Source organism: Marmota flaviventris, chromosome X (assembly GCF_047511675.1).
Source record: "Marmota flaviventris isolate mMarFla1 chromosome X, mMarFla1.hap1, whole genome shotgun sequence".
Classification (NCBI taxonomy): domain Eukaryota; kingdom Metazoa; phylum Chordata; class Mammalia; order Rodentia; family Sciuridae; genus Marmota; species Marmota flaviventris.
Window position 1 is genome coordinate 52,875,094 of NC_092518.1, and position 25,310 is coordinate 52,900,403.

Consider the following 25,310-nt stretch of genomic DNA (forward strand, 5'->3'; position numbering starts at 1 on the left):
GAAACATCCTGTTCCAGAGTGAAACACAAGGTATAATGACTTTTTCTTAAAATATTCCCTGTGACTTAATGCCAAAAGACTCCTTTAAGGAATCTCAAGTCCACTTGTGATTATGTGCAGTAAATACCTTCTTTTTCACATGATCTTTGGCTTTCTCAGTCTTTCAGAGATCTTTCGTCTCTCCCCCATTGTGAAGAGCAGAGGCAGTACGGCTTAACAATATGGAAACCCTGGAGGAGAAGTCCTGGAGGAGATTTCTGGAATAGTTCTCAAGGACAGGGGAGAGACTGGCCCTTGGAAATAAATCTTAGAGCAAAAATGGGTGGTTTTGACTATACTTCTTCTCTTCTACTTATCTTCATCTTCTTTTTTCTTCTCCCTCACACCAGTTTCTATTACTCTATGGTGCACATCCTCCCTAAAATTACTGAGGCTGGATGTCAGCCATCACATCTATCCATGCCTACCCAATTCTGCACTTTTGATCTCTTGAAGGCCATTCCACCATGTTCACTCTTTGTTCACATCGTCACTATTCCTGGGGTAAACCCAGATCATGCCTCATCTAGACTCTTGGGAGAGCCTCCCAAATGACAGACTGTTGGTCAGTTTTTTTTTCTTTTTTTCTTTTCCATTGTTGCTGCAACCAAAATATCTGACAAGAACAACTTAAAGAAGGAAAAGTTTATTTTGGGCACATGGTTTCAGAGATTCAGGCCATGGTCAGCCAACTCCATTGCTCTAGGCCTGAGGTAAGGCAGAATATCATGGTGAAAGGACATGGTGAGGAAAGTTGATGAGCTCATGGCATCCAGGAACCAGACGGAGAGCTAAAGAGCAAGGAGCCACGAAGAAGACATAGTTCCCAAAGGCACGACCCCCATGACCTCATTCCTGGAGCCATGCCCACCTGCTCACAGTTATCACCCAGTAGTGCATTTAATTATTAATTCATTATGGATTAATTTGCTGATGAAGTTACAGCTCTCTTAATATGATCTTTTCACCTCTGAACATTATTACATTGCCTAACACATGAGATTTTCAGGGGACATTAAAGGTAGGAACTATAACACTGATGTATCAGTGGTCTCTCTTTCCCTAATTCATCAGCAAGATTTTATAATTACCAGAGTCATTTGTTTAGTAAACAAATATGAACACTACTTCATTCTACTGTTCCAAATATCATTCATGCAAGAAATATATATTTAGTGAATATATATTTAGTATCTACTATAAACTAGGCACTCTTATGGGCTTTGGAGAAAACCATTACTTGTTCAACTTCTCCAACATAAACCTAAAAACCCCTTGATTAAAGATGCAAAGACCACCAAAGTCTGACTCTTGATTGCTTTCTACCCACATGACATATCCACAGCATATGTTCCAGCTACAACTGACTCTTTGAAGTTCTAGCTTCCATCTTCAATAATACCTACAGAAACTCTATCTATAGGAAAGTTTACCTAGTTTCCTAGCATTTCTCTATCCAGATACATGACTAGCCTCCACACAGTGTTCTATGACTTTTATATATGTTAACTCATTTAATTGAAACAAATTACTATTTTGTATCCATGGTACATATGATGAAACTGAGGCTCAAGAGACATTAAGTAGCATTCCCAAGATATAGCAGCTTCTAAATGGTAGAGCTTGTAACTAAACCCAAGAAGCCTATCTCTAAAACTTGTTTCCTGAAAGATTCAAGATTCAAGGTCAAGCCTCTACTCTGAAATCATCTTCCCCTATGTTCAAATCATGCTGTTTTCACCTCCTCTTAAAAGTCCCCACAGATATCATGTCATGGATTAGAATCAACTCCTCTCTTTCCTGCTCTCTCTCACTGAATGATCTCTACATATCAGATCTCTCTCCCTCCCTCTCTTTCCTCTCTTATTGTGAACTCATGAAGGATACCTCTGTATCCTTCCATAGAAACACTGGTAACTGCAAGAGGTGTGTCCATGGATTTGGAGGTACTCAAATGGACTTCAGATATCCCTGAGACTACCTGGTTCTATCCCCTTAATAAAGATGAAAAAACTGAAGATCAGACATATTAAGCAATGTTCTACAGGGCATTCAGATACTTAATCATAAAATCACAACTTGTGTTATAGAAGGAGCCTTTCATAACTATAGTTCCAGAATTTTTTCTACTACATGGTAGTTCTTGATTGTGCCAATGAATATAACATTGTACCTACAGTCAATAATACTGTATTTTGCACTTAAATTTTTGTTAAAAGAGTATATCCCATGTTGTGTTCTCATCACTATAAAATAAAATTAACTAAGTACAAAGAAATTGTACCACCAGTGATGATGTTAACAGATTGAGACAACTCAGATTCAGGAAAGATGGGGGAAAGGTAAGGAAATAATGAAAACAGAAAAAGGAAGTGGGGAGGGCAATCTCATTAGCTGTTCACCTATGTCCTAGAATTATGACCTCTTTAGGAAATTTCTAGGCAGGGAACAATGCCAGCAGCCTTTTGGGGAACAAGGATATCAAATCTGTACATGAGCATGTTTAATCTGCAAGAAACATAATGATACTATTATAACTACTCAATATTTACTCTAATTGTTCCAAGCCAAAATAACTGGAGAGTGAGAGTAAAATAAAGGTCACAATAGATCTGCCCCATTACACTTTATCCACTTACATTTTCAATTTGGAGGTAATGGAGTACTGTGTCCTGAATTAAAACACTCAGCATATATTTGTTATTAGGAGTAAAAGCCTATGATTGAGAATCATGGCCATTCCCACATCTCTTGCAGTTACCAGTGTTTTTATGGAAAGATACAGAGGTATCCTTCATGAGTTCACAATAAGAGAGAAGAGAGTGGGAGGGAGGAGAAAGGGCAGTTCTGGACTAAGGTATCCAGGCTTTTATATGATAGAGGTGGTGCTTTGCATCTTCTTTCTGATTTAATATCTTCACAGGGCTTCAAAAGGAAAGCAGCAATCCTGGCCTGGGAAATGGCAAAGAAGGGCAGTTTGTTTCAGTAATTCCTGCACAAGACCATCTATGACAAGTGAATCTCAAAACTCATTAAAGTGTTATTCTTAGTCCATAGCCTTACAGATTTGGCAGAGCTAAAAGAAGTTTCTTGAGAGAGAATAATACTTTATATTTAAATGAATTTTTTTTACAAGGAAAAGCAAAAGGCACCAGATTCAATCTTACTAGCCTCTTTTAATAAGCAGACTTTACCAGTGTATTTCTGATGAGAGCATATCTGGTCATCAATGTAAATTTTGACAAAGAAAAAAAAAAGAGTAATGTGATCTTTGCAATTGGTCTATACCATTGCTGCCCTGGTCAAGTAATGTTCTTCAGTCTGCCTATTAGAGTGTGATGCTGACATGCAGACGCTAGGGGCAATGTTGTCTAACAAATACAGGCCTTGGAAGACGAACTTCAGACAAAATTTCTGGAACTCTGCAAAAAACAAAGTGGTCATTTAAAAAAAAATCAGGAAACAAGAAGGGTATTTTCCTCTACATTTATTTTGCACTATGTTCCTCTCTCTGTCTTCATGTTTGCTTAGAAAAGAGATCCTCTAACATATAGCGTACACACACACACACACACACACCAGCCAAATCTTGCAGAACTTACCTCTCAACCAGCATCTTCAAAAGCTAATCCCTTTTATCTATTTACACTAAGTACTCTTTCTACCATATTTTGATAATGTCCTTTCTGGTCCTTAGATATAGATTCTTCCTCTTAGTGCTTTTAAATGTTTCCATCTAAAATAGAAATTTAATCTGTTAGCATTTCCCTGTGTAGAATCCTCTGATCATGTAGGATATTTCATCTCATACAACAAGGGTTGGCAAAAATTGTTTTGTAAAGGGTTAAATAGCAGATATCTTAGACTTTGTGGGTCCCATGATCTCTATCGCAACTACTCAGTTCTCTCGTACTTAAAAAAAAAAAAAAAGCAGCCATAGAATAGGCATGACTAAATACAGTTTTATTTATAAAAACTGATAATGGGCTAGGTTTCACTTGCTGGCTGTAGTCAGCTGTGCAAGTCGGAAAATCTTGCTCCTTCCTCTTGAATTCCTGAAATCTGCCTAGGGTTAAGATAAGAATACCTCATTCCACATACCCATGAAGTGACTCAGAAGAAAGGCCTACTTAGTTTATCCCAGAAACCTATCAGCCCCACTCAGTTTCTGACTCTAAAACAAACAACCATAGAGTTCTTTATTAGGATAACCTAGGAGGAAGACTCACCAAAAGAGTCACCCAAGATTCCCACAATGGGACATGAGGACCACTATGAAGAGGTTGCCTACAAAGTGATTGAGGGAACTGATAACAGAACAAGAGCACTTAATATTAGGCAAAGGGTATAAAAGCAACAATAACAATAGATAACACAAAAAGGAGAAATGATTAAAGGGAAATGGTCAAGGTAAAGAAAGCTGCTAGGAGTTGTCTATTTCTACTTGCCTGCTTTCAAGGCTCTTTGGCCTCTTATGAGGTAGCCCAGTGTAACATTCAAGAGCCTCGGCCATGGAGTCAGGCTGCTTAAGTTTTGAATATCAGCTCAGTCTCTTAACTTTCAGTGTGAACTGTAGGCGGGTCTATGTCTTAGTTTCTGCATCTCAAAATGGAATGATAACAGTACTATCTCTGGAACTTTTGATGTGATTAAATGAACAGTATACACAGGCTGGGAGCGGTGGCTCATGCCTGTGATCCCAGCGGCTTGGGAGGCAGAGGCAGGAGGATCTCAAGTTTAAAGCCAACCTCAGCAACACAGCAAGGTGCTAAGCAACTCAGTGAGACCCTGTCTCTAATAAAATACAAAACAGGGCTGGGGATGTGGCTCAGTGGTCAAGTGCCCTTGAGTTCAATCCCTGGTACAAAAAAAAAAAAGTATACACAAAGCACTTAAAACAGGGTCTGGCATAATGGTAAGCAGTAAGTGTTAATATTATTACTATGGAAATCTGGGGACAGAGCCAGCATTCACAGAATTATCAGGTGGTTACAAGTTTGGGACTTTGACATGGCTACTTCTGCCTGAGGGCCTGCATTTCAGAACTTCCATTCTGACACAAGATAGAGTGTTGTTTATTAAATATACTCAAAGGCCTAATATTGTGGAATTTTATGCAAATGACTTTTTAGCCAGAACACAGGAAGAAAGTGACCTTTCAAATAAAGAACTTAGTAGCAAAGCATTTTTCTTTTGCCAATCAAACCAGTGGCTAATTTCTGCAAAGTTGGTCATAATGTCTAACAAATCTAGGTCTTATCCAACCATTTTTGTTCTTACTCTCCTTGACCCACTTTTAGTTGTTTATTGTCTCTCATCTAGAATATCTCCTGTTTTTAATTTCACTCCCTTATTAATTGTACTCTTTTAAGGGCGGTTTTTGTACAAATCAGACACAAATATACTTTTTACCACCCAATTTACAAGCTTTTGTTTCTTCCCCACTATTTGATAAATAAATCCCTAATTCCTCTTCTGTTTATTCAAGGTCCAGTCTAATATGTCTCCATTCCTTTATTTTTAAAATGAATTAGGTTTATACTTTACTAGCAGCATGGTTATTATTTTTCTATTGAATTTCTTCTGTTTGTTTTTAAAATTAAAATAAAGCAAGAATGATGTTTTTAGCATATCATTCTAAGAATTTCTCACAAGCACAGATTCATATACCCACTACCATAATCATGATAAAGGACAGTTATATCACCCCTCGGCCAAAAAGAAACCTTCTTTATGATATTACATTTTAGTTACACTCTATCACTATCCTAGCCTCTGGGAACCATTGATCTGTTCTTTGACACTTCAATTTTCTCTTGTCTAGAGTGACATATAAATGGAATGTACTCTCCCCAACATTTTGAAACTGACTTTTTTTTTCACTTAGCATAATGCCTTTGAGAATTATCCAATTTGTTGTATCCAGAGTCCATTCCTATGTGTTGCTAAATAGTATTCTGTGGTATAAATGTATAAATGTACCATAGTTTGTTTAGCCATTCACCTATTAAAGGGCATCTGAATTCTCACTACTTTTTAGCTACTATGAATAAACTAGTATGAACATTCATATGCATTTTTTTGATCTTGAATAAATGCCCAAGAATTCAATTGCTATGTCATAAAGTCTCAGCACATTTTCTACTGCTAGAATGATAGGATTCTTTAAAATGAACAGAAATTTACTTGGCTCATGGTCCTATATTCTGGGAAGTCCAGCATGGCACCAGCAGCTGCTGAGGGCTTTCATGTTGTGCCTTAACATGGTGGGAGGGTAAGCAAACACACACAAGACAGAAAGAAACATCAAGCCAAATTCATCTCTTTTTTTTCAGGAACTGCAATACCTAACCTATTCCTAGGAAAATGACATTAATACATTCATGAGGACAGAGCCTCATGGCCTAATCACTTCTTAAAGGTCCCATCTTTCAACACTTAGAATAGCAATTAAATTTCAACATGAGTTTTGGAGGGTTGGTCAAACCATTGCATATGGTAATTGCATGTTTCATTTTTAAAGAAACTTCCAAACTGTCAAGAGAAAGGCAGCCAAAGGTGGTCAAAGGGCAGCCAAAAATAATAATGATAAGGTAGGCTCACTCCAAAAGGGAGAATAATTAGGATGCTGGACAAGGTCCTGACAGTGGCACAGATAAGAATGTAGCAAAACAAAAATCTTTATAACTTCTTTTCTTAAGCTGATCTATAGTCCAGGAAACAGAAGGGTGTAACTCCTTTACCGCCCTCCCCAAAAGGTGACTACCAAAGCAAGAAGTCTTGCTGTCCCCAAAGATAGGATTCTACCTTGACTTATTATTTATTAGCACTGGGGACAGCCAGATTTCTCATCTGGGGCTGCAGAAAAATAAATAAATAAATAATAGAGTTTCAAAAAGGAAAACTTCCTAAACAATCTCTAAATAGGTTATCAAGCTGCTTTACCTACCTGCATTCTCCCAAAACTGGCAGAACTCCAGGGGAACATTGCTGTGAAATGTGGTCCTAGATCATGTACCTTAAGAGCCTACACTACATTTAAATAATTGTATGACAAGCATTTGAGCCATTTTCAGTGATAAAGGTTGGAAAAGTGGTGTCTTCATGGGTAAAGTGTCAGAGCAGATAAGCAGTAGAGTGTAATGGTTAAGAGTGTGGGTGTTGCTAGGCGAGGTGGTGCACATCTGTAATCCCAGTGGCTCAGGAAGCTGAGGCAGGAGGATCGCAAGATCAAAACCAGCCTCAGCAAATTAGCAAGGCCCTAAGCAACTCAGTGAGACCCTGTCTTTAAATAAAATACAAAATAGGGCTGGGGATGTGATGTGGCTCAGTGGTCGAGTGCTCCTGAGTTCAATCCTCTGTACCAAAAAAAGAAAAGGGTATGGGTGCTGACAGACAAGGGCTGATATATATTATATACAAAGAACTCTTAAGAATTGAATGAATAAAATAAAAAGCCCAATGGAAAAATGAGGAAAAGAGATGAACAGATAACTTGCAGAAGATAAAAAAAATTATCCTCAAACATGAAAACATGTTCAAACTCATTCAAAATTTGGGAAATGCAAAGTAAAACTGCACTGAGACACCATTTCTCACCTATCAGACTGGCAAAAAGATATGACAACACATTCTGTTGGTGAGGCTGTGAGGAATTAGGCACTCTTATGCATTGATGGTGGGAAGGCAAACTGCTACAACTCTTCTGGCAGTAAATCCACAATATCTAATAAAATGACACGCATCCTTATTTTTAAATATAACAGCTTTCTTGAAATATAATCCACATACCATACAATTAACCCATTTAAAGCACACAGTTCGATGATTTCTTTAAAATTCAAAGTTGTGTAACCATCACCACAATGAATTTTAGAATATTTTATCATCCCCCAAAGAAACTCCATTCACATTAGCAGTTATTCCTCATTTCTCCTCACAATTCTCTCTGCTCCTAGCTTTATGTAATTATAATACCTACTTTCATCTCTCAATAGCAAAGAGGCACAAGTGAAAATATAGGATTGAACATTCAAAGAAATCATGGAAAAGATGCTGGTTTGTGAAGACTGTGAGATTGAGGAGTCAAGTCACATTTACCTAAATTCCCAGGGAAAGGGAAGCTCTGGCATCTGAGTTAAAAATGAATGATGCCTTTATTTTAGGCTAAGTACAGCACTACCACCTCTAGGTCAATCTTAAGGATTTTACTTTCAATAGCCTGAAAGAACACTTCTAAGGCTATATTCATTAAACCAAGGCATCCATATGATTCCAGAGAAAATACCAGAAGTTCTATACTGAGAAGCCCTCCAGATAACCAAAGGAGTCTGGCAGTTCTAGAATTGTTGGATGTTACTGACAGCATCTTTGCCATCCTTTCCTAATGACCTTTCCACTAAATTAGTTGTTCAGAAATGGAAAGAGTTATTATATACAACAGTTATATATTCCAGGAGCTGAAACTATTTCTCCCATAATATTGGCTTACCCAGATCTAACCATTTACCTTGGGAAACTTCTCCTTTGTCTGTAATTCTCAAAAAGAGACTGGTCATAGCTAAAGGTAACTATTCAATGTGAGAAAAGGAAATTGATGATTGAGGCTACCATCAAGACATGGATACACTGAAGGCACCCAAAATTTCAAGGAGGTCTAATAAAATCATGACAATCTAGAGCATCAGAGGTTAGAAAAATTCAGTCTATACCCAGTGGGGTAGACTTCCTTTTTAAAAACTTTTCTTTTTCCTGTGATCTTAGATTTAAAACAGGCCCCAAATATCAGGAGGTATCAGAAGAATCCTACCCTAAGAAATTATCTGGCCTGGGAACATTATGATCATTGATTTCAGCTACAGTACAGCAGACAGATGGTTAAGGCAGCAGGCCTGAAATTGCTATCCTTAGAAGGTCCTGCTTATAAGGTTAGCCCTTTGTTTGCATCTGGGAACTTGGTTCTTGGAGTATTCCCAGTCAACAGTTAACTGATTAGAGTGGCACACTGTGCCTAGACTATTTGTGCAAGTGAGACTGAACACCTGCCTTCCTTATGGGAGTCTGGCATTTCAGTACGTGCTAGGCAGAGAGTGCTTATGTAATTAGTCACCAATAAAACCCCAGGGCACTGAGTCTCTAATGGGCTGTCATGGTAGAAAACATTTTGCATGTGTTGCTGCGTTTTCCTTGTTGGGGGAGAGTGCACTCTATGTAACTCTTCATAAGGAAAAGAGAATGTACAAAGCCTGTACAGGGAGTTACTCCATCTGTGTCTTTTTCCATTATGATCTAGCTATGTATCCTTCTGCATCATTATAATTACTTTTAACCATAAACAACATTATATACATGGTTCTGGAAGTCTCGCAAATCACCAAACCTTGGAGTAATCTTGAGGATCTCTGACATAGACACTTCTTCATCTAGCCCCTCAAAGCTAAACCCAATGTTCAATGAATAGTCAATGTCCTGGAAGGAGTAGCCTAAACTTCAGGTATGTGGTTCTGCCACAGTACCTTAAATAGCTACTAAAGCCTATTTGAAATTCTGAGCATGTCTAGTAAGTGAAAAATTCATCATGCACAAAAATTTATTGAGCACCTACTGTATGTCAGACACTGTGGTTTCAGTCTGAGGACAGGTACTGAAAGCCCTAAGTATTACTCTACCCTATCCTAAGCACCAAATTTTCCATGAAATTCCATTTCAGTGGATTTCACAAAAAAGTACTTCTCTGGATCTTTATCCTTCCTAAGGGCATGATATCATATTACAAGTGGCAGAACCCTCATTAAGATAATATATGTATCCCCTTTTTTCTGAACTCCAATTCACAACTACTAACTGACACTTAATGTTTATCAAAGAAGTATCCATTTCCTTGAAACTCATTACCTGAAATTGACCAAGACCCTCATTTAAAATCCTTACTCTGGAAAGCAATATTCACAGCTCTCCATATTCTGACTATATATGTGGACCAATAGGTAAAACAAGGGGTATGCTTTAATCAAAGTTCTGGAAATATATCTGCACTGTAATACTTCTTCAAATAATATGTCTAGTTCTACTTTACCACTCTAATTTGTCTTTGTTTATAACAACTCATTATAATATTTACCCAAATGCTGATTTACAATAATGGCTTTCACATTTGTAATTTCCCCATACCATAGGATAATACTGCAATCCTCACAGGTCACACAGTACCCAGGAAGCATACTAGCCAGTTAAGAAGATCTACAAGACAGAATACTGAACAGCCCCAGGGGAGATATAAAAGTGTGACATGCTGTCTTTTCTTTTTCAAACACATCACCACTATCTAACCCTGCCAATATATTCTGTAGCCATTGAAGACCCCGGCAGCCTTTCAAGTTCCAATTGCTTCCCACTCAGTTTTTTTTTTAAAGATATTCTTGGGGGCTGGGGTTGTGGCTCAGCGGTATAGTACTTGCCTAGTGCATACGAGGCCCTGGGTTTGATCCTCAGCACCACATAAAAATAAATAAATAAAACAAAGGTATTGTGTATAACTACAACTAAAAAATAGATATTAAAAATATTTTCTAAAAAGATGGACACAGTATCTTATTTTATTTATATGTATGTGGTGCTGAGGATCAAACCCAGTGCCTCACATGTGCAAGGCAAGCACTCTACCACTGAGTTATAACCCCAGTGTCCCACTCAGTTTTAATATTCCTTCTACTACTCCTTGCTAGGTCATACCAATGTCAACCCATGACTCACACCTGCCTGAGAAGCTTCATAATGGGAACCAGAATACATGGTGAAACAAGTATCTGATTCCCACTGATACTAATCAGTTGTAATACTTGGTGTAATTGGCTAGATATTAGCAAGAAGAGCAGTTATGGGAGCTTTCCTGCCACTACAAAACACGCAGAATATATCACAATTTCCCTTCCAATTAAGAACAGTATGCCCCAACCCAGAAAATGGTAATGTCTGTTCTGCCATTGTTCCTTTAATGTAACTGACCCTCCTAAGTATTAAACATGGGTTGACTCATAAAACCAAGCTACAAATACTCACAAGCATTCTCATGATCACCTCAGACCTTCCTTACCATCTCTCTAAACACACTCATATTTCTCGTATTTCTTCCTCACTACTGCAACCACCTACTCCAATTGCAGCTGCCATTTTTTAAATTGATTTTTTTAAAAAAATACATGACAGCGGAATGCATTACAATTCTTATTACATGTACACAGCACAATTTTTCATATCTCTGGTTGTATATAAAGTATGTTCACACCAATTCATGTCTTCATTGATGTCCATCATATTCCACCATCATCGCAAACCACCCCCTTTCCCTCCCACCCCTCTGCCCTATCTAGAATTCATCTATTCTTTCCATGCTCCCCCTCCCTACCCCACTATGAGTCAGCCTCCTTATATCAGAGAAAACATTCAGCATTTGTTTTTTGGGGATTGGCTAACTTCACTTAGCATTATCTTCTCTACCACCATCCATTTACCTGCAAATGCCATGATTTTATTCTCTTTTATTGCTGAGTAATATTCCATTGTGTATCTATGCCACATTTTTTTTTTATCCATTCATTCACTGAAGGGCATCTAGGTTGGTTCCACAATTTAGCTATTGTGAATTGTGCTGCCATAAACATTGATGTGGCTGTGTCCCTGTAGTATGCTGTTTTTAAGTCTTTGGGGTATAAACCTAGGAGAGGGATAGCTGGGTCAAATGGTGGTTCCATTCCCAAATTTCTAAGGAATCTCCATACTGCTTTCCATATTGGCTGCACCAATTTGCAGTCCCACCATGCAGCTGCCATTAATTCCAACTCATTTACATTTATTCTTTCTCTCATCTTTTAATCTCCCTGCCTCTGAGTCTCAGGTTCAAATTCCTGCCTCTAAGCCTTCTTTGATTTGGTCACCTTTACTAGATTCCCCCTCCTTCTCTCTACTTTTTTCAGCTCAGCTTGTTTTCTGGTTTAGGCATCCCAAGATGTCTTAGGTGAAAACTCTGCTCTCACTTGGAATGCAACATAATTAAGTGGCATTTATCCCTGGGATGCAAGAGTAGTTCTATATATACAAATAAATAAATGTGACACATCATATTAACAGAATGAAGCCTTAAAAAAATTAAGCACTGATTCATAATAAAAACACTCAAAAAATTAGGTATAGAGGAGATGTGTCTCAACATAATAAAGGCCATGCATGACAAGCCCACAGCTAACATACTCAACAGCTAAAGACTTTCCCTCTAAGACCAGAAATAAGACAAGGATGTCCACTCTCATCACGGTTGTTCAATGTAGTACTGTAAGTCTCAGCCAGATTATTCAGGAAGAAAAAAATATAACAACAGACATCCAAATTGGAAAGAAAGAAGTAAAAATCTGTTTGCAGATTACATTTTATATGTAAAACCCCTAAAGAATGCACCCCCAAACAATGTTGAACAACACATGAATACAGTAAAGTTCCAGAATACAAATTCAACACAAAAAATCAGTTGCATGTTCACACTCTTACAATAAACTATCTAAAAAAGAAATTAAGAAAATAATCTGATTTGCAATAGTATCAAAAAGAATAAAATACTTAAACATAACCTAACCAAGGAAGTGAAAGACTTGGACACGGAAACTATGAAATATTGCAGAAAGAAATTAAAGAACCCACAAAAGATAAGGTATCCTATGTCTATGAGTTGAAAGAAGCAATACTGTCAAAATGTCCATACTACCCTAGGAGATCTACAATCCCTATCAAAATTCCAATGACAAACTTGACATTAATATAGAAACACAAGACTCAAATAGCCAAAGCAATTTTGAAGAAACAATCAATCTTGAGGCTTCATACTTCCTGATTTCAAATTACATTACAAAAGCATAGTGAACAAATCAGTAGTATACTGGTATAAAATCAGACACATAGACTGATGGAACAAAATAGAGCCCAGAGATAAATTCATGCATACATAGTGAACTGATCTTCCAAAAGGTGTCAAGACTACAAAATGTGGAAAGGATAATCTATTCAATATAGTATGTTGGGAAAACTGGATGTCTACATGCAAAAGAATAAAATAGGACACTTAAACTATTCACAAAAATTGACTCAAATATATTGAAGATATGATACGAAAACATGAAATTTCAGGAAAAGGCTGTTTGCAATCATTTTTGGATAGGACACCAAAAACATAGGGAATAAAAAGGAAAACAAGTGGGACTACATCACACTGAAAACCTTCTGCATCGTAAAGGAAACAATCAATACAATGAAAAAAACAATGTACAGGATGGAAGAAAATATTTGGAAACCATACATCTAATAAGGAAATGACATCCAGAATATATAACATGCCTGTAGTCACAACTACTCAGAAGGCTGAAATACGAGGTTCACTTGATCCCAGGGTTCCAAGCCCAGTATGGGCAACATAGTAAGACCTTCTGTCTTGGAAGAAAAAGAGAGAAGCAAAGAAAAAAAATTGATTAAATACATCAAATATGAAATTTCAAGAGAAATATTAAAATATTTTAAACCAAATGAAAATAGATCTCATCAAAGTTTGTGAGATTCATTAAAGACAGTGCTTAAGTGGAAATTTATAGCACTGAATGCATGTATTAGAAAAGAAAAAAAAGATCTAAAACCAATTACCTAACCTTCAACATTTGAAACCTAGGAAAAGTAGAGCATATTAAATACAAAGTAAGTAGAAGAAAAGACATAGAAAATTAGAGTAGAAATCAATGGCAACAAAAAGAGGAAATAAACAGAAAAAGTCAACAAAACCAAAAGCCAGTCTAAGAAATTAAGAACACAAATTACTAATATCAGAAATGCAAGAAGGGACGTAAGTACAGATCGCATGAAAATTAAAGGACAACAAAGGAATATTATGAATAGCTCTATGCTCACAAATTTGATGACCTAGATGATACAGACCAATTTCTTGAAAGATGCCAGAACTCTCACAAGAAACAGACAATCTGAGAAGATCTATATCTATTAAATAAGTTGAATCAATAACTCAGGAGGATAGCAAGTGTGAGGCCAGCTTCAGCAATTTAGTAAGACCTTGTTTCAGAAATAAAATAAAAAGTGCTAGAGATATATCTCAAAGGTTGAGCACCCCTGGGTTCAATGCTCAGTTGCCCAGTAATGAGAGAGGGGGGAGGAAGGGAGAGAGTAATTGAAAAAATTGAAAACAAACTGAATCAATAACCTTCCACATCAATATTCTACAAAACATTTAAGGAATAAATTATGTCAATTCTCTCCAATTTCTTTCATAAAACAGAAGCAGAGAAAATTTTTCCTAGCTCATTTTATGAGGCCACCATCACCCTAACACTAAAATCAGGCAAAGAATTAAAAGCAGAAAAAGACAACTATAGGTAAATATCTATAATAAACAGATATGAAATCCTCAATAAAATATTAGCAAATTGAACCCTATATGAAAACAATTATATACTTCAACAAGACAAAATTTATTCCAGGTATTCAATTGTGGTACAACATTTGAGTGTCAATTAAAGTATTTAGGGGCTGGGGATGTGGCTCAAGCGGTAGCGCGCTCGCCTGGCATGCGCACGGCGCTGGGTTCAATCCTCATCACCACATACAAACAAAGATGTTGTGTCCACCGAAAACTAAAAAAAAATAAAAATATTAAAAAATCTCTGTCTCTGTCTCTGTCTCTCTCTCTCTCTCAAAAAATCCATTTAAAGTAATTCAACAAATCAACAGGCTAAAGAAGAAAAATCACATGATGAAATCAGTAGATATAGAAAAATTATTTGGCACATACCCACATTTACAGCAGCCTAATTCACAACAGCCATATATAAAATGGAGTTTTACTCATCCATAAAGAAGAATGAAATTATGGCATTTTCTGATAAATGGATGAAATTGGAGAATATCATGCAAAGTGAAATAGGCCAGATTCAGAAAGTAAAGAGTTGAGTGTTTTCTCTCATATATGAAAGCTAGAGAAAAAAAAATGGTGGTTGTCTCATGAAAGTAGAACAGAGACCACAAGAAGAGAAGAAGGGAACCAGGGGGAAGGAGGAGGGGAAGAAAAGAGGAGGTACTGGGTAATTAAATTGACAAAATTATGTTATATGCATATACAAATATGTTAAAATGAATCCCACTCTTACGTATAATTAGATGCACCAATAGAAATTAATTTAGAAAAGAAAAAGCATTTGACAATATCCAACATCCATTCAGATTTAATAATGAAAAAAACCTCAGGAAACTAAGAATAGAAGGGAACCTTCTCAACATTCTAAGAATATCTAAAAATAAAACAAAACCCCTATAGCTAACATCATGTAAGAAACTAGAATGTTTGGGCTGGGGTTGTGGCTCAGCAGTAGAGTGCTTGCCTAGCACGTGCCAGGCATTGGGTTCGATCCTCAGCACCACAAAAAAATAAAAAAATAATAATAATAAAGGTATTGTGCCCAACTACAACTAAAACTATATATATGAATGAAAGAAACTAGAATCATTCCCACTAAGATCAGGAAAAAGGCAAGGACGTTCTTTTCTCACCATTCCTTTTCAACATTTATTGGAAGTCCTAAGTAACTCAATAAGATAAGTAAAGGAAAGAATTATACTGTTTGGTAAGCAGGTAATAAAACTGTCCTTGTTCATAGATGACATGGTTGTCTATGCAGAAATTCTACAAGAATCAACAAGAAAAGTTAGAATAAGCAATTATTACAAGACTGAAGGACATAAGGTTAATATACAAAAGTCAATTACTTTTCTATAAAACAGCAATGAATAAATAAGTAGAATTTGAAATTTAAAACATAATACCATTTAAAGTTAGTATCTCCCAAAATGAAATACTTAAGTAGAAATCTATTGGAACATATACGAGATATGTATGAAGAATAGTGCAAAGCTCTGACAAAAAACTTGAAGAACTAAATAAAAGGAGAGATATTCCCATGTTCATGGATAGAAAGACTCAACATTGTCAAGGTATCAGGCTTGCAACTTGATCTACAGAATCAATGGATCACAATAAAAACCCTAACAAGTTATTTGGTGGATATAACAAATTAGTTTTCAAGTTCATATGGAAAGGCAAAAGACTCAGAATAGCTAACACAATATCAGAGAAGAAGAACTACATTAAGAGGACTGATACTACTCAACTTCAAGTCTTACTATAAAACCTCAGTAATCAAGACAATGTGATTGTTGAGAATAGAAAAATAGATCAATAAAACATAACAGAGAGCCTAGAAATTCATATGGCCAATGGATCTTTGAAAAAGGAATAAGCATAACACAATGGAGGTGTCTGTTCAGGTTTTTGACCCATTTTTTATGGGTCTTTTAAACAAATGCCACTTGAACAACTGAACAACATGAAGAAAAAATATTCTAGACACAAACCTTATACCCTTCATAAAAATTAACTCAAAATGGATCACAGACCTATATGCAAAACACAAAACTATAAAATTCCTACAAGGTAACATAGGTAAAAATCTAGATAATCTGGGTTTGGTGATGACTTAATACCACACCTAAGGTACAACTTATGAAACAAATTTTATATTTTGTTAAAATTAAAATCTTCTGCTCTGCAAAAGATACAATCAAGATAATGAAAAAAGAAGCCACAGACTGGGAGAAAATATTTTAAGACATGTATGATAAAGGCCTGTTGTCCAAAGTTAACAAACAACTTTAAAACTCAACAGTGGGAAAATAAACATTCTGTTTAAAAAATGGGTCAAACCTGAACAGACACCTCACCAAAGAATACATACAGATGGCATATAAACACATGAAAAGACATTCTACATTACATAGCATTAGGGATTTGCAAATTAAAACAACAAAGCTATATTACTTCAGAATTTATAGAATGGCCAAAATTCAGAACACTGACCATGCCAAATACTGGCAAGGAAGTGGATGGAGCATGGCAACTCTCATTTATTATTGGTGGGAATACAAAATGATCTAGCCAGTTTGGCAGACACGTTGGCAATATCTTATAAAACTAAGCATAACCTTACCACATGACCCAATCATCCTACTCTTTGGTATTTATCGAAACGAACTGAAAACTTTATGTCCATACAAAACCTTAACATCAGTGTTTATAGCATCTTTACTCATAACAAAACTTGGATGCAATCAAGATATCCCTTAGTAGGTGAGCAGATAAATAAACTGGTATATCTAGGCAATGTATTATTCAGCACTGAAGAGAGCTATCAAGCCATAAGAAGACATGAAGGAATATTAAATTCATATTACTAAATAAAAGAAGCCAATCTGGAAAGGCTATATAATATATGATTGCAACTCTGTGACATTCTGGAAAAGGCACAACTACAGAGAAATAAAATAATCAGTAGTTTCCAGGGATTCGAAGAAGGAAGAGATAAATAGGTGAAGCACAGAGATTTTGAAGGCAGTGAAAATATTCTATATGATACTGTAATGGTGGATATATGTCATTATACATTTGTCCATCCAAGAGTGAATGTTATCAACTCTGGACTTTGGGTGATAATTTTGTGTCAATGTAGATTCATAAATTGTAACAAATGTACCACCCTGGTGGAAAATTTTGATACAAGAGGAGGTTATGCATGCCTTTGGATAGGAGTTATATGGGAAATCTCTTAACTGTTTCAGTTTTGCTGTTAATCTAAAATTGCCCCAAAAAGGGGAAAGTCTTTAATTATTTTTAAATTTAGGCTTTGTATGCCAAATAATCTGTGTCACAACTATTTAATTCTGCTACTGCAGTGCAAAAGAGTCATAGATTATAGGTAAATGAGTGGACATGAATGTGTTCCTATACAACTTCATTTGGAAAAAGTCAGTGGGCTAGATTTGGTCCATAAGCATAGTTTGCCAAACCTTGTTGTACATGGTTTGTCTCTCTAGTTCTTAGCCTTCTGTGCTACTTTGCATATGAGCCATCCCTGTCATAAACCCTAAACCCAGACTAACTGATTGGTGCCAAGGCTAATTTCAGAAGGTTCAGGCAAAACTCACCATGTCCAATAATGAAAGTTATCACCTACTCCTATAAAATCTGCTCTTCTCACCACAGCTTCTAGAGTGTTAATTAGCAAATTGCTCATTCAGGCATTGAGGTTAGAATTTCTGGTAGTTAGCTATAATTTATCTCATACATCACTGCCAACTGGTCAATAAATTCTGATGATTCTTTCCCCCAAACACTGTTACATCTGTCCCCTTCTTCTTTCTCTCCTCATCTCCTGTCATAGGCCCAGGCCTTTACAGTCTCTTGGTTAGACTATTCTAATACATTTAGGCAAGGCCAGATTATTTTCAACCACCAAATATGCTATGATGATCTATATAGCTTTGCCTTTTGCTGGGGGGGGGTCTTCTCCCCTGTAACTCCTACTCCCACCTTTTATCTCCTTGATGAACTCCTAGTCATTATTCAAAAACCCAGTTCAGACTGTCCCTTTCACTCTTAATGCCTCCTGAAAGCTACTTAGCTTAATGAGAATACCCTTGACAATCCCAAAACATATGTCCTAAGAGTTGCCAAATTCATGACTAATTGGAAAATTTAAGTACCCACATCAGAACTGTAGGGATGAAATAATTAATTGAGCTATTAAATACTGTAACTAAAATAAACTGCATTTCATTACATCATTACTTTAGTAACATCAACCTTTAACTTAATCTGAAAAGAAACAATAAAGATCTTATCATTTTAGGAAGTTTATTGCATATATAACCATAAATCAAGAACAGAGAGCAACTTTATAGAAACCCTTGCTCCCACACAGCTGTCATGCAGAATGTGAATCAAACATTGATCACAGCAAAATTACAATGTCTTCATGTAACAGACCTTTGGAAATCATTAAAACAGTGAGTGTCAAATCCATAAATGTCAAGAGGCTACCCATACTTCTATTTATTATTGTACTTGCATTAAAAAAAAAAAAAAACACCTATCACCCTGATGAGAACATGAGCTTCTTGGCAACAGGCCTCTTTTTATACCAAAGCTGACCTAACAGAAAGGAACCATTCCAAAAACATTTGTTGAATTAAATTACCTCCTAATTGGTCTCTCTGCTTCCAGGACATCTTCCTCTCCCAAATCCTGCCAGTTCTTTTGCAAAAACACATCTCTGATGTCACTTCATTGCCCCTAAAACCTTTCAGGCTGTTCATAATATTCATTACAGGACTATGTTCTCACACCCTGGAAGGCATGTAAGAACCTTCACATCCAGGCCTCATCCTACATTCCCAGTTTAATTTTCCAGCCTCTCCTTTTTACATGCTAGTTCATCCCACACGATATGTTCCTGGAACACTTTTGGATTTTTCTTATTCCATGCCTTTTTAAAAGCTGTCTCCTCTGTCTGAAAGGTCCTCCTGCTTTCATCTGCTTAAAAATTCTTATTAATTAAGCTTAGTTCAAATATCACTGCCTTTGTAGTTTTCCCTGGCCCCTTACAGAATCATTATCTCCCTCATTTGTTTCTCTGTACCACTGTGTTTATCCTGAAAATATACTAAATTAATTCTGCAGGAAGGGAAACAGAGAGGAAAAAGAGGGAGTGCCCTGTCAAAGGACTTACCCCAGCATCGACTGCAGCACTACGTGTTAAGCATATTGTTCAAGCAGCAGTGGGAGGATGGGGCTGGATGACCTTTAAGTCATGAGATGCTACAGTGCATCTTTCACACAGTATGTGTCCTCGTATGAGTGCGTGAGCGGGGAAGGGGGGAGTCAGGGAGAGGGCGAGGAAAACGGGAAGGGAAAGGCAAGGATAGACAGAGACATAGAGAAATGAAATTGGAGAGAAGAGGGTGGACGCAGTGCAGCAGGAGCCGATGGGCGGACCCAAATTTCTTCCGCTTTACAGTTTTGCAGAGGTCTAGCTCTGCATCAAGCTCTGAAGCAAAGGGGTGGGGGATAGGGGGAGAGGCGGAAAGGGGAGGGACTGCGCTCCCTCTGAGCGTGCCCAGCCTCGACTGCCTGACTGATCACCTTCCGCTCCAACAGGACCAGTTCCTCCACGCCGTGACTCACGCCTATTGTGCCAGGCTGGGCGCACTCAGCAGTGCAGACCCACAGGTGGCATTGGCTAGGCGAGAGGGTTCCCGCCAGGCTAGGCAGTGGAGCGCCGCACAGCCCGCCTTCCCGCCTCCCAGCCGCCGCCCAAGCAGTTCCTACCCAGCGCCAGCAGGCCTGCTAGGTCGATCTTCGAGCCGAAGATGCGGCGGGGCTGGAAGATGGCTCTGTCTGGGGGGCTTCGGTGCTGCCGCCGAGTACTGTCCTGGGTGCCAGTGCTCGTTATTGTCCTCGTCGTGCTCTGGTCCTACTATGCCTACGTCTTTGAACTCTGCCTGGGTAAGTGGAGCTGGGCACCTAAGGTGGGGAAATTATGCTCCAGCATAATCGTCTGCCCTACCCTTCACACTGGTGTCCCCTGTGTTCCAAGCCCTCACTCTGCGGTTTTCCCTTGGCTCGCTGAAGAGCCCCCTGTCCCAACCTCTGGCTTCCCACAATATCTCCTGCACCCTCCCATGAGGGTCCCACCATGTCGCCATCACTTCCCACCTAGGGTTTCTTATTTCTTTGCCCTACCCACAGTAATATCCTGGCTCTTACCACTGGGGCACCCTTTACTCATGCAGGACAACCACTTGCGCCTTATGTTCTCCTTCTAAGGGCCTCCACCCTGTCCAATTGAGGAAACAACAAATCCTGTGTCCTTAAACTATCTGCTCACACTATTAATCCCACCCATGCATCCAACTATGAGCCCTACCATTTTCCCTCCTACTAGGATTCCATACTAGGGACTCCTAACTAAGAATCCAAAAGTATTTCCTGTACTTTCTCACTAGCTCACCTTTTTCCCACATTGAGATCCATACTTTTCTTGAAATCTCACATTGCCTGAAGTGCTTTATATCTTTATTCACTTGCCATCCCACAGTACACTCTGTTCTGTCCCACTGAGGCCTCCCCTTCTCACATAGTAATGTAAGCCCTCCATTCTCTTTCCATGTGGACTCTCCCTGTTTTCTTGGCCCTTCTAATGGGACAGGGGTTCTACACAAAAATCTCTCCCCTCAAACTGGAGCCCCTAATTTTATCACGCAACTGTTCCCTCCAGTTTCTTGCCTTCCTGCTTTGAGGAAAGTTTAACTCCTTTCCATTGGGGGTCCCATGTTATTTTCTGACACCTCCTACTACTGAATCTGCTTTTGTCATACTGAGATCTTGCCTTTTCTCCTATCTTCTCACACTACAGTGTTCTCTTTATCTTCCTCAAAGGGATCCCACAATCTCTATCATAACCCTTCAAAGGACAGGTTTAAATCATGATTCCAGAATCCTTGTTATCCTTTTTTTGGGGGGGAGGGGACTCACTCCCCACCTCCTGCAGTTCTTTTCTACTGTTAACACCACATTCTGCCAACCTCTTCCTCTGGTGTTTAGAGTTAAGATTACATTTGTCCCCATCTTCTCAAACTGGGGAAGTCCCATCTTTTCCTATTGGAGTTACTAACATTTCCTAGTTCTCCCAATAGGAGCATTGTTTCTTGTTCCCTCTCATTAGAACAACACTTGTATGACTCTGTGGTATTCTCTTGTACCCTGTCCTGTCACAATAAAACTCACTTGTCCCTTCCTTATTTGTTATATGGTTCTCACCATCTTGTGCTTTAAGACCCCAGATTCCACAATATATCCCAGTACAAGTCCTTTCCTATGTGGATTGCCCCTAGTCCCTTGTCCTTATTAATGGCCTTCTAGTTTTCTTATAAACTCATAATAGTTTTCAAATATTATATCTTGTCTCCTCAAAACAGAATCATTTCACAGTGAAATTTCCCCTTGCCTCTACAAGAATCCCCATCTCTTCTCAAAAGAGGTTCCACTAATATTTATCATTACTTTAACCCTAGAATCCCATTGCCAGTACCCTTATACTTGTGACCTGCAATGTTCCCTGTTCATTCAGTGTGAGGTTCTCTGTCCCATTGTATTAGAATTCCTACTTTATCCTCAGACATTCTCTCAAACCCAAGTCCTTCCAAGACTCCATTATTTTTTTTCATACCAGAACTTCTCACCTTACAAATCATGGTTGGGGTACTGATTTTTCAATCCCTGGGCCTGAGTTAACTTATACACCTCTTCTCTTACTTATTTAATAAAGCAGTATTCTATCCTAGGTAGACTAAGGTGTACTAAGGAGGCAAGAAATGACCCTATTTTCCAATATAGAACTTTCTTCTATATACAGCAGAGTTTGAATTTTCCTCACCTCCTTCATAGAGATAATATGGAAAATGCAAAGAGTGCTTAAATATAAATTCCATTAGTTGCTTTCATAGATACATTTTTAAGCTGTTTTTCTTTTCTATCTCAATCTGGTATTGAGTTACATTAAGCAGACTATGCAATCAATAAGTGGGAAATTTTCCTATTCTCAGACCTCACCACGTTGGCTTTTTTGAATGATTGATTAAAGGTCAAAAGTTCAGCTCCACTATTATGGTATGGACATTGCTCCTAGGATCAGTGCCATATTGTAAGTACTATTAAACATATTTTGGAATTCTTTAATACTGACTCATATGAGCTTTGCCAAGAAATCTTTTTAAAAAATCAGCTCTGATAATGCCTAACATTCATATAACACTAACTTTGTTCCAGAAAACGTTCTGAGTACAACAGATACATTAACTCTCTCCATATTACCTCTTTAATACTCACAAGCTTATGAAGCTGGCACTATTACTATCTCCATTTTGCAAGCTTGTAAAAACTGAGGCACAGCTGAGCAAACTGAGGTAAAGGCAGGGTTAGAATCAGTGTAAATCAGGGTAAGTCAGTGTAAATCAGGGTTAGAATCAGTGTAAATAACTGATTTATAGCCTTATGAAATACATACTATTGTTATGCCCAGTTTACAGACAAGTAAACTGAGGAACAGACTAAGTAGCTTATCTAATGTCATGGAGCTAGTAAATGGCCAAGCTTGGATAGCAACTCCAGCAGTATGGCTCCACAGTCCATGTTCTTAACCCCCATACTATTTAACATCCTTCTTCCTCTCAAGTAACACAGAGGTCAAAACTTGTGACTCACAGTCCAGATGTAACCTGTAGAGGTATTTTATTTGGCTTGCACACTGTTTTCTTAACATTTGACACCAGTTACCACAAATTAAAAATTAGGATAAGCTGGGTACTGTGGCACACATCTATAGTCCCAGCACTTAGGAGGCTGGGGCAGGAGAATTGCTTGAGCCCAGGAGTTCAAAACCAGTCTGGTCTTTACTCAAAAAAGTAAATAAATAAATTAGGAGAATAAGGCAACCCTGACTTCCAATTTCAGTTCCACCATTCCATCCTGCCATCTTCATTTTACAAATAAGCAACTTGAATTTCAAATTTTCTTAAAGTAACACCATTACTAAAGAATAAAGAATTGGAAGTCAAAGCTGTCTCCTACCAAGGCTATGCCTCTTTCAATGAAACCAAAGTACAGATTCAAATTTCAATACAACTCAAAACATAATTGTTATGGTTTGGATGTGAGGCGTTCCCCAAAAGCACATGTGTGACACAATGCAAGAACATTCAGAGGTGAAATGATTGGGTTATGAGAGCCTTAACCCAATCGGTGAATTAATCCCCTGATTGGGATTAATCAAGTGGTAACTGAAGGCAGGTTGGGTATAACTGGAGGAGATGGGGCATTGGGAGCATGCCTTTGGGGTATTATATTTTGTATCTGGCAAGTGGAGTCTCTGTCTTTCTCTCTGCTTCCTGATTATCATGTGAGATACTTTCCTCTGCCACACTCTTCTGCCATGATGTTCTTCCTCACCTTGAGCCCCAAGGAATGGAGCCAGCTGTCTGTGGACTGAGACCTCTGAAACTGTGAGCCCCCAAATGAACTTTTCCTCCTCTAAAATTGTTTTTATCAGGTCTTTCTAGTTATGGCAGCGAAAAGGCTGACTCAAAGAGTAACATTAAAGAACTGACTTCTTTCTAGGGATAGAACCTGATGTCTTTCTCCACAATATCAAGTTACAGCTGAAACCCAAAGTGATGTTTTTGTACTATAATTCTTAGAGTTTGGATCCTGGTAGTTCCTAGCCAAGAGACCCAAGGCAAGTTACCTAATCTCTCTCAACCTCAGTTGCCTCACATATACCTTACCTATATAGTTGTTTCTACATACCACAATACTTGCTCAGTACCTACTATATGCCAAGCATTGCTGTTATTTGGTATAAATAATATGGTGCTTGAAAATCATGAATCACAGTTCACAGCATATTGTAAGAATTCATTAGATACCAGCTTGTTTTTGTTAACAAGAATGTAAAGCGTTCTTCTTGACTTGTGAAAATAAGAGGCTTAAACTTTTAGAGAAGGAGAAAAGTAACTGTATACAGTTTGTTGGGGTAAAATTTATATAATTTATATAATATAAAATTAACCATTTTAAAGAATTCATTTCAGTGCCCATTTAGTATGTTCATAGGGTTGTACAACCATTTCTTCTATGTAGTTTCAAAAACATTCTCTTCACCCCAAAAGGAAACCTCATAGGCACTGAACAGTCACTCCCTGTTCCCTACTCCCCCTGTCCCTGCTAACCTATTAATCTGCATTCTATATGTGTATTTACCCATTCTGGATATTTTGTATAAGTAGCATTATGCAATATGTGTCCTTTTGTGTCTGGCTTCTTTTAATTACCTTGATATTTTCACTATCCATCTACATTATAGTATGTAACAGTAATTCATTCCTTTTATGGTTGAATAATATGCTATTGTATGTAGATGCCACAATTTGTTTACCTATTCATCTGTTGATGGTGATTTCAGCTGTTTCTACTTTTGTATATTATGAATAGTGCTCACACAAACATTTGCATGCAAGTATTTGTTTAAATATCTGTCTTCAATTCTTTTGGGTGTATACCAGGGAGAAGGGTGGATATTTTTAGGCTATATGGTAGTTTTATGTTTAACTTTTTGAGGAAACTCAAAAAAGTGTTCCACAGTGGCTGCACCATTTTACATTCCAACAAGTAATGTAGGAGGATTCCAATTTCTCCACATCCTTACCAACACTAGCTATATTCCATTTTTTAAAAATTATAGCCATCTTAGTAGGTGTAAAGTGGCATCTTATTGTGGTTTGAT

General features: G+C 37.7%; 1 protein-coding gene and 1 long non-coding RNA gene across 2 annotated transcripts in view; one reads left to right on the top strand and one right to left on the bottom strand.

The window, feature by feature from the left end:
- Positions 1–20,021, bottom strand: part of LOC139703309 (uncharacterized) — a 51,200-nt gene extending 31,179 nt beyond the window's left edge. The window contains exon 1 of the long non-coding RNA XR_011705711.1: positions 19,701–20,021. This is a non-coding gene — a long non-coding RNA (uncharacterized lncRNA). The remainder of the gene's footprint in view (positions 1–19,700) is intronic.
- An 84-nt stretch (positions 20,022–20,105) lies between these two features.
- The window catches only part of Zdhhc15 (zinc finger DHHC-type palmitoyltransferase 15), a 104,879-nt gene continuing 99,674 nt past the window's right edge, over positions 20,106–25,310 (top strand). Inside the window, exon 1 of the mRNA XM_027922975.2 lies at positions 20,106–20,476. Coding sequence (XP_027778776.1) covers positions 20,341–20,476 — 136 coding nt within the window. The 5' untranslated portion in view covers positions 20,106–20,340. The remainder of the gene's footprint in view (positions 20,477–25,310) is intronic.